Genomic DNA, 10,663 nt, shown 5'->3' with positions numbered 1-10,663 from the left:
TGGCTGGGCCCCCTTGTGCCCTGGGCCCCATAGCGGCCGCCTGGGTCACTATGGCAGAAGTATAGGAGTGTAAAAAACAATAAGCCTATAACAACAAAAAGATTGCTGGGTAGGGAGCAGGTAAATAGAAACTACAGTTACTGCTGACACACAAAAAGTTAAGAAAGGACTGAATGCGAGCACAAGAAAATGTAGTCCACCACAAACATTTGCAGTAATTTAGCACAATATAACATAGTAAAGCACTGTATTGCACCTAACTCTCCCTACACACAGACAGACAGGGAACATCCAGGGTTTTTTACCTTAAGGCCTAATTTATGTGAAACTCTGATAGGGATTTTTTTGGGGGGAGGGCAGAGGCCAATGGAATAAAATAAAAAAACTACCCTTAAAAAATAAAAGAAAAAATGCATCACATCCTTCCATCTTCCTCCTCATCAAAATGTATTTATATATTACAGTCAGTTATATAGTGCCAAAAAAATTATGCAGTGCTTTACATACTGCACATTCACATCAGTCCCTGCCCTCAAGGAGCTTACAAGGTATGGTCCCTATGTCACATGCATACAGGGCCAATTTAGACAGGAGCCAATTAACCTTCCAGCATGTATTTAGAGTGTGGGAAAAAACTGGAGTACTTGGAGGAAACCCAAGCAACCACAAGGAGAACATGCAAACTCCTTGCATATAGTGTCCAGACTGGGATTCAAACTGAGGACCCCCAGTGCTGCAAGGCAGACGTGCTAACCACTAACCCAAAAAAGAAGCACAGACATCAGAGTCTTTACTGGCCTATTTTACCCAGGGCAGTGCAGTGCTCATAATTAGCTCCTGATCTTAAGCAATCTCTTTAGAAAACTCTTAATTTCTTTGTTTCGAAAGCTGTAAACAAGAGGACTCAAGAGTGGAGTCAGAACTGAGTGGTGGATGGCTGATGCCAAGTCATACTCTGGAGAATAACTCTGGTGAAGCTGTATGTACATAAAGGCAACACTTCCATAGAAAACAAGTGACATAATTAGGTGAGACACACAAGTAGAGAATGCTTTTTTCCGTTCCCACGATGTTTTCATGTTCAATATGACAAACAATATATTTGAATATAAAAAAACAATAAAAATGGAATTCAAAATGATGGTAAAGGAACTAACAGATAAATCCATTGACACATCAAGATTACTACTGGAACAAGCAAGCGTCAACAATGGAGCTGCATCACAGAAAATATGCTCAACAATATTGGGTCCACAGAAAGGTAATCTGTAAACCATGATGATCATAGCTAGTGGGCTCAGGAATCCAAGTAACCAACATGAACATATCAATATCTTACAGGTCTTTAAGGTCATAATGGTATGATATCGAAGAGCCTTGCAAATAGCTACATATCGATCATAGGCCATCACAGTCAGAAGATAATTCTCTGTGATTAAAAATGCATCGAAAGAGTACATTTGCAAAAAACAATAATCAAAAGAAATGTATGCCTTTCCTTTTAGGAATAGGACGAGCAGTGTTGGGTAGACTGTCATGACAATGCATATCTCAACCACTGACAGAGTACCAATAAAAATGTACATAGGTGTATGAAGGTGAGAATCAAAAATAATCACTAGCATAACTACTGCATTTCCACAAGTGATAAAAATAAAGAGCAGAATAAACAGCAGAAAAATTAGCTTGTTGTTGTATTCGTTGGTAATATCTGTGAATCCTACTATGACAAATTAGCTAACAGACTGATTATTAATCATTGTATTGGCAATAGTTTTTGCAAGAATGATAAATTTAGTATTAAATAATATCCAAATAAAATTATGAAATGTTTTGGAAACACTCTTACACACAGTGTAGACTAATTACACTTACAGATAAACCGCCAAATCAGATTGTTATGTAATACATTGCTTTCTATCATTATAAAAGAGGTAGCCGTGTATTGACATAGAAATTATTCTACATGCCTAGGGAAAATACACATATATAATTAGTTGCAGCTTTGGAAACTTTACAGGCATTCCAAAAATATCACCACAAATGTAGATATAGGGTTAATCAATACAATTAATACAGTTAATATAACTTAGGGGTCTGTTTACAAATGTTTTTACACAAGGTTCACACAACTTTCACCTAAGATTTACCTGCTATTAGCTATGGCATTCACCCATTACCTCCTTTCAATTAGTAGCAGGGTGGGCCTGAGGGGGGACTAGGCTCTGAGTTCTTCATCAGGCTCTGCCCACTGTCAGTATCAATGGATGCTAAGAGGCTATTGGCAACGCAGCCAACAGAGTTTTAGCAATCAATGACTCATCCCCGGCCCCATTCAGCTGCCGGCAGGGAGATTCTAGGGCTGACAACTTAATGTAAACAAAATTGTGGGGGACGTTGGCTAACATCATTACCTAAATATGGCTATGGCCATATTTTCTAGATTAGAGTTGGTCTTAATTACTACCAGTTCTTTCTTCTGTAAACTAGCGGTAATTCTTTTTGAATTTTGTCATAGCCATAACAAAATATTTTTAAAGTGGTGCTATTAAGAACCATTTGAATCTGTCACAAGTGTCGGATAAGCTACCTAAACTGGTAACAGGGCTTTTCTGAATTAGGAGCAGGACCTTTTAACCCTTTTGCTGCCACTGATGTATCTCATATGTCGCTGGCAGCGGGCCCTTAAACAGACTCCCAGTGACTATAGCCACCGGAACTCTGTTTACATATGTAAAGCCGACTGTCTGCCTTCTAAATCCCGAACATTTTGATCTACTCAGCTGAACTGCCTGTAAATCAAACAGAGGTATTTTAAAGCAAAACTACTGCAGGACAAACTAAGTTCTAGTCAATGAAGTCAGACCAGCACAACTTTTATTTTATTGCTCTTATTTTTATTTAGGAATTAGGACTTAAAAATTAACTGTGTATGATATTTGATGTGTTAAAGGAATCAGTCTTAGAATACTAGCAGCATGACCTAAACATGGACAAAGTGTGCGTTAATAACAAACTAGTTTCAAACCTAACAAAATATATGCTAGATGCCCAAAAAGCTCAGGCTTCAAAAATGAACAGAATCTTCACTTATGTGAGTTAATCTCAACAAAAAAAATCAAAATGATTAAAACCTATAAGCCCCATCTAGCCCCCACCCCAACACCACCAAGTCCACAGTGCCTGGGACATATTAGTATAAGAGCACAGCAGTGTTATAGAGCCTGAATAGTTCCTTAAACGGAAATGCTTACTCTCAGCCCGATTTCAAGTGAGCATGAGATAGGAATGTAATTTATAATATCAATAGTTAGCATCTTTTATATCTGCCTAGAGTTCAGCTGCAAAAGAATTTCTGAACCGTTACCCCATTACAATTATGTTCACTTTTCCTTCTGCAGCAGGAAGAATATACATTCTCCTGCTAAATTGTCCTTAATTTTAAAAGTCCAACCCACCCAAAAGGATTTTATGGTTTGTGACATATGCAACATATTATAAAAGTGACATATAGTTAGAGCTTGGTGGGCTGAGTCAGACCCTCTCCTTTAATACAAATTTAATATTAAAACAGCAAGATCGCCCTGCCATATTTGCTAAAGTAGTTCCTGTTGACCTGGGACTTTAGGGTGCAATTTTCAACTCCTCCAGTTGCATTTTCCACAGCACATTGTAAGAAGATTAAAATTGACTGAAGTTGTGGGCTATTTGCCCAAATAAATATCAGATTTGGCTGGATTGACCGTTTATATGGGTACTACTATATGCTCTGCTTCTGGTAAATATAACATAATCATTTATAATCAACATGTGTGTGTATAGCATTTTACTTGTATGTTAATGTGAATATATCATAAATATTCACAAACTATTTTAACTTACCGTGCTTTTGATTCATATAAAAATACAATTATACAATTATTAGAATTTGCTAGATGAAGTATCAGGTAGGTAATTATTTAATTACTGACATGAAGTGTAGAGCTTTTTGGTACTACAATCATGAAAAATTGCAGCAGGCTTCCTCAAGAACTTCTATATTTAATAAACAGTATTATCCACTTGGGACTAGGGAATGAAAACAAGATAGATTCATTTAAAACCACTGGAGGTGTTACCAGGTGTCTTCCTCTAAAAGAAATTGCAATTAGTAGACATTTTTTCTGTTTAATTGCTTTAATAGAATTCTGTTATTTATTTTCCGAAATAAGGTGCTGCCAAGCTTCTTTTAATTAGTCCTCTGGGACAAAATTGAATGTGAGATTGTGTTTAAATATGGATTGTTAGATTTAAGATTATTTTTGTATTCTTAATACCAGCATTCTTTCTTTCCGTGCAGCCTAAAATGTGTCAACAAGGTACCAGACCAAACCAGCAAGAATGTAAAGAAAATAATAAAATATATTATACTAGAGTTCATGAAGTCATGCTGAATACAATTCTTTTTTTTATTAAAGTGTGTTAATGCATTAAACATTTTGTTTGTTTAAGTAGTTTCTGATTATGTACATATGAGGAGTTCTTACTGAGAAGCATCATGCAGCATAACATGACTGATGGATTCGTCAATTAGGTCCCTCTGTTAAAAACCCCCAATAAACACACGGACTATGCGACATGGATTTAAATGGCCACAGCAGCCCTTTTATTAACCAAACCAACTTTAACAATAACCAAAATACTATACAAATAAATACTTAATGACTGTTTGATCTGAGAAGGGGTCTTTGGGTGCCCAACAGCCCAAATAAGGCCTCTCTGAAAAACTCCTCCCATGTCCCAGGCCTTACCCCAACCAGCTCGAAGACAGTTACTGCTCCCAAGTTCCAAGGGCCCAGCCCCCCCCCCTACAAATACTGACACCAACAGGGGGAAGCACCCATACCAGCTGCTGGCCCCCCATTTGTGTAACTGATTCAGAGTTTCAGACCCCCCAAAGACCCCCTAACCCGCCATGCTGCCATGACATAAAAAGGACCTTGCAACCATCAGAAACCACAAAACTCAGGGAGGGCGGAGCGGACTATCTGCTTCCTCCATCAACTTGGAAAGAACACAGCCCCCCTAAGACCCTGCAGTCCCCAAACCACAATAAACCCCTGACAAGCTGCATGTGTTTTTTCCCAGGACAGTGTGGTCCAGTGGAATAGACACATTACATTCCACATTCTGGTAAGGGATAGCCTTCTGGGCAAAATAATGGCAGCTGTATACCTGCCATTGAAGTGTAGTACAAGCCATAAACTGATTCCATTTGTTGGAATGGGAGCAGCTGCGAAACCAGCAATTTTGCCAACCTAGCATTAAGGGAATGGTTATGGGGGTGATTTGGGGAACTTTTTTACTTCTGCTCTTTGTTTGCATTCAGGCCTGCAGAGCATTGAAATTGTGATCAGTGTGTTGCAAGTCCAATGCTCAGGCTCCTGCACTGATCCAGATCTGTACATCCCAGCCCCAAGTCCAAGGTACAGACCAACTGTTTTGGGGCTGGAGGAAGAGAGCAGTGGACTACAAATGTGGTGATAGTACTGTACTTGTGCTCTATTGAGATCTATGAGCCCCTCTGCCACAGTGGCAAATTTGTAGTCTTTCCATTCACAGATCCCTGTAAATGATCTCTGAATTGATGGTGCAGCTGTGCAGGCTCCATTAACAACACATTGGTGCATGGAGACACACCTTGTGATTCAGGTAAGTAGGGGGCAGTTTGAGGGTGGGGAATGTGACACTCTAAAACTTTAGTATTCTGCAAGTTGCACCTGCTCCTGGACAGAATCCTCCTTCGCTGCCACTCTGACTTTTCTGTTTTCCAATTGGAGGCACCCATGGATGGTCTGCTACTTCCTCACCCACTTCTTTCCTATCGCTAAAGCCCATTTTTCAATAAACTCCAACTGCTAGAACTTAACTGCCTCTTGCTGCTCCCTGTCCCCCACTGATGTCCCTGGAATGCTGTATGGTTGAACCTTCCTCTTTTTAGTGAAAGTGCTATCTTCCTCATCCTCAATGTCTGAAAGAAGGAATGCTTGTGTATGACCAAGATCATCTTCCTATAGCAATTTAGTTATCAAGCGATCAAATAATTTCACCAACCCTCATATCTATTTTGCAAGGTTATGGCCAGATTAGCAGAAGAAGAGGAAAGGGCCGCTTTTGCAGCACTTTTAGACAATTGGCTGCTCTGTGCCTAGGTGCAGTGGTGTATTTTGGTTTTGTGCTGCCCTAGGCAAGACTAAACTCGGGCACCCCTCCAATTTACATTTGTCCCACCCCTTCCTGTTTAACTCCACTGCTTCCTCTTTAAGCTCCACCTTTCCCTCTTAGAGCTCTACCTCTTCCTCTCTAAACATTAAGGCCCCATTCACACTCCGCAATTCGCAAATCGTGCGTTAGTTGCGCAATTTGCATTTTGCGATTTGTCGCGCGATATCACGCAAATGCTTGCATTGAGCAAGCTTGAATCGCGGCTAAATCCGCTCCAAAAAGGGTCCTGCTGTAGCAATGCACGACCCGCGACAGCAGGACCCTTTGCCCCATTGAGAAGCATTGGAGAGCGATTTCGCGCTGTAAATTGCCGCGATATCGCGGGAATTACCGCGCGATAAATCGCTAAGTGTGAACGGGGCCTAAAAGTGGATAACAAGTGCTTATGTTTTGTTGTTTTGTGTAGCCAGCCAGGGGAGTGAGCGCGGAGAGTCAGCCCGGAGAGACAGCCAGGAGAGAGCGAGGACAGCCAGGAGAGACAGCCAGGAGAGATAGCCAGGAGAGAGAGCGAGGCAAGAAAGCCAGGAGAGCGAGGATAGTGTCTGGGGAGAGAGAGAGGGGAGAGAGAGAGCGAGGGGAGTGCCTGGGGAAAGAGAGCGAGGGGAGACAGTCAGGAGAGAGTAGAGACAGCCAAGAGAGACAGTAATGAGAGACAGCCAGGGGAGTGAGCGAGGAGAGTGAGCACAGAGTGACATGTTGTGTCAGTGATTCGGGGTCATACACTGATTCAGTGGCCTTTGGGCACTGTCAGAATACCCGAACAGCAACCGGCTACCGATTCTGTTCCTACAAAGATTTTCCGACTGGCTTTTTCGATCAGTTAATCGAGGGATGCCACCTGAAAGCAGCACCCACTATGTGAATTTTGGCCGGTTTATCAAGAACCAGCTGAAATTCATACAGTGTATGGCCACCTTTATAAAGTAGAATCAGAAGGAAGTTAATTACTGCTGCTATCTGGGAGTCTAGAAAGTCATGACCTATCAGTGGCCCCTGAGGGTCAGGGTTAGAAAGCATATACAGTGCATTACTGTGCATGTCACAACCGAAATTTAAATGCCACCTGACCTCTGTACAGTGCTTGCTTGTCACTTTCACAGTCTTTTCTTTCTTCTCCATTTTACACTTCAGCTTTCAGTGTCTGAGGCTCTCCTGTGCTTTGGACTTCAGATCTTCTTTCTTATTCTTGGCCTCCAGATGCTGAGCATCTATCTGCCGCAGTTCAACCAGATACCTGTCAGCCTCCTGGATCGCCCCCTCCAGCTGCTGGCGTAGTCCAGAGTCTCCTTTCCCAGCAAGAGGTGCAGATGCAGACCAGCAGGACCTGTCAGCTTGTCATCAGGTGGCAATCCTGTAGCCCGCTCTGTGCCCAGGGCGGCCACACGATCACCGGTTCTTAGACCACTGCCTGATGGGGCTCTGTTGTCAGAGCCCCCCCCCTCCCCCAGTGACACCGCAGCCCGGCTGTTATTATTAGGCTTCAAGTTTCAGTTTCCCTCGCCTTCAGGCAGACCGGTGGACCACGTTCCCCTGGGGAGATGGAGGAAGCATTCTGTCCGAGTCTGGGCTGAGGCTCGTGAGTCGAGGATGGGGAGGGGGGTGGAAGGGGGAGGCTTGCAGCACACAGAGGAGGCAAGAGATCGGGACGAGAAGGTAATGTCCCGTGCTGTCAGGGAACCGCTCATGTCTCAGTGTCTGATGAGGAAGCTGTTCACTAAGAATGGCTGCGGCTTCCTCATTAGACACTGAGACATGTAAATGCTCGGACAGTTCCACAATTTAGAAGCTTTCCAGAATGTCCTGCACAGAAACAATGAATGTGCAATAATTGACCCCTTCACCCGCTTACTGTCCCCTCTGCTCACCCTCTGCCTGGGACCGCCCCCCCCCCCCCCCCCAAAAATCCCCCCCACGGCAAACACCCCTTTGAACGGTCCGAGCTGCCGAGCATTTACCTCATGTCCGAAGCTGTCCCGCTCCTTGTCCCCTCTGCCTGGGGGGCTGCCCCCCTGAAAAATGCCGCCCAAGGCAAACACCTAGTTAGATACGCCCCTGCCTAGGAGGAGTTGAGAGAAAGCTTTGTCATCTTTAAAAGTAAAGGGCTTTGGTTGCAGAACCTGCTAGCTCCCTACTACCTTCATGTACAGAACATCTGCCTCTTATGTTAAGCATGCCTGACATTTTTATTAAAGGTGATTGCCCAATTTAAATAGCAGCTATTGCATTATGCACAAGTATGCAGTGATGTGCTGCAAACAAAGGGCAACTTATCTTGTGTCAGCAATAAGTGTACACTACACAATCAGAAATAATAAAAAAAGACCCTAACAGAAAATAAATCCCAATACATTCCAAACAATAATCACACATTTTTTTTATAGATGAGTTAAATTCTTTTTAATCAAAGCACTACAACAAAAACACAACACAGAAAACCAGATACTGAATGAAATACATATTACAGAAAACCAGATACTGAATAAAATACATATTACTCAAACATTAGGTGCCAATTAGCATTTCAAGGGAGGTTAAATATATAACTAAAATCAGCAGCTACAGATATAAATCCAATGAGGTCCATTATCAGTCAAATACAGAAACACTAAAAGGTATCTCCTTGGCAACCAACACAGCCTTAAGAAATTAAGGTTGGCCTATACTCAGCCTAGACATGTGAGTGGAAGGGAATGCTTTGACAGTACACATATATACAGTTAAGGAATCCAAAATGGAAGTACATGGGAAAAGCCTGAATTTGTTGCACTCTGTGGAAATAGCAAGAAAACTGTTGCACCGCTTTCATTAATTTTTTGGCTCCAACCTCAAAGAGGGTCACAAATGCTTCATTGAATTGCCCCCTGTATTTTCTCTAGATTAAAATAGAAGGCATATGGCACACACTGCATATGTAGTACTTAAAACAATAGTATATACTACATGTGCATATTTAAAAATAAAAATGATAGGCCTCATTTGCTTAAACACTTACGTCATGCAGCTTTTCAGGACAAAAACGAATGAAATAGGGATGCACCGATATATCGGCCGAAAATGGCACTTTTGGCTATATGCCGAAAGTGCAATTTTCCTGCCGATACATCGGCACATCCCAGGTTTCTCTCCTCCTCGCTGGGTGCTGCTCTGTGTCCCAACGGGGAGGAGAGAAAGTGACAGCTGGCCTAGCACTGTGGGAGGAAAGCGCTGTGAGCGGCCGGTGTCTGTCCTCCCACACTGCTCATCCGCTAACATTTAATAAAAATAAAATCAATTTGTTTTTTTTTAAAGTTTATAAAAAATAAAAATAAAATATTTTAAAAATGTGAAAAAACTAAAATAAAAAAAATTTCGGTATCGGTTTTGGCCTGACAATTTTTTCTATTTCGGTTTCGTTTTTTACATTTCTATTTCGGTGCACCTCTACTAAGCAAGGCAATATTGTACAGACTGCATAGGCAATATTTCAACAATGTCTTGTAGGCCATATTTTGAAACTGACACAACACATGCAGTGAATATATTTAGCACAAAAAAGGAAGCAATATTTTAGTGACTCTATAGACCATATTTATGCACTTTTGGTAAGCTGAATTCTGAACAGGAGCTTTTACTAAAAAAAGTTCATTGGACCTAATTTTCAACATGAGAAATTCCAAATGCCATGCACAGTATGTAGGCACTTTTACTAGGCTACAGATTGATCTCTTCCTTTTAGACAGGTATTAGTGAAGACATCACAGCTAGAGTACAGTATTTTAGAGACTCAATAGCCACAAATATTTTTGCTTGCTGGAGCAGTGGAAAAGGCCACAGCTAGCAGCAACTAGCAGAAAAACAACATGATTTACCATGCAGCAACCCCTATACATTTTGCAACGGAGGCTCAGTTGCACAAACATTATGTGCGGCACCTTTTGCTGTGCTGAACAACTGGAATCGAGCAACAGAGGCAGAATAGGATGACGGCAGGAGAACAGCAGGGCAGGAGATGGTAATGGTGGTGGGCCAGCAGGGGTGGCAGGAGATGGTAATGGCGGTAGTTCATTGGCAGGAGATGGCAAAATTATTTGTTGACTTGCAGCAGTTTTGTACTCATTGTTGATCTCTGCTCATTAAAAAATGAATCAATCAACTGCATCAGGAGACAGGTGGATTAATTTTTCTATCACAAAACGGTCAGAACTTTTTTATTTAGAGAGCCGCAGCTGCCCTACAGATGCTGTGAATACCGCCTTGTACACCCCCCTGAAAGTCACACAGCCCCCCTGAGAGCAACACAGCCCACCTGAAAGTCGCACAGCCCCCCATGAGAGCCCGTACAGAACACCTGAGAGCTGCACAGCCCCCCTGAGAGCCGTACAGACCCCCTGAGAGCCCGTACAGTCCACCTCAGAGCCAC

The 10,663-nt window shown here is 42.1% G+C and overlaps 1 protein-coding gene across 1 annotated transcript; it reads right to left on the bottom strand.

The window, feature by feature from the left end:
* Positions 1-830: 830 nt before the first annotated feature.
* LOC108800241 (olfactory receptor 6N2-like) lies at positions 831-5,877 on the bottom strand. The gene is made up of 3 exons (XM_018572206.1): positions 5,760-5,877; positions 1,340-1,720; positions 831-1,216 (listed from the first exon to the last, which is right to left on the bottom strand). Exons 1-3 carry the CDS (start codon positions 5,875-5,877, stop codon positions 831-833), a joined length of 885 nt encoding a protein of 294 aa, XP_018427708.1.
* Positions 5,878-10,663: the final 4,786 nt, after the last annotated feature.

The sequence above is a fragment of the Nanorana parkeri genome, unplaced genomic scaffold (genome assembly GCF_000935625.1).
Source record: "Nanorana parkeri isolate BGI_ZX_2015 unplaced genomic scaffold, ASM93562v1 scaffold1969, whole genome shotgun sequence".
NCBI lineage: Eukaryota > Metazoa > Chordata > Amphibia > Anura > Dicroglossidae > Nanorana > Nanorana parkeri.
This window is presented reverse-complemented; position numbering and strand designations above follow the sequence as displayed.

Excerpts from the sequence above, each read along its gene's own strand:
- LOC108800241 (XM_018572206.1), bottom strand. The coding sequence starts at position 5,877 with ATGGGCTTTAGCGATAGGAAAGAAGTGGGTGAGGAAGTAGCAGACCAT. Across the intron at positions 1,721-5,759 it reads AGGATTCTGTCCAGGAGCAG|GATTCACAGATATTACCAAC; the intron begins GTGCAACTTGCA and ends TTGTCATAGTAG. Across the intron at positions 1,217-1,339 it reads CATTATGACCTTAAAGACCT|CTCCATTGTTGACGCTTGCT; the intron begins GTAAGATATTGA and ends TCTGTGATGCAG.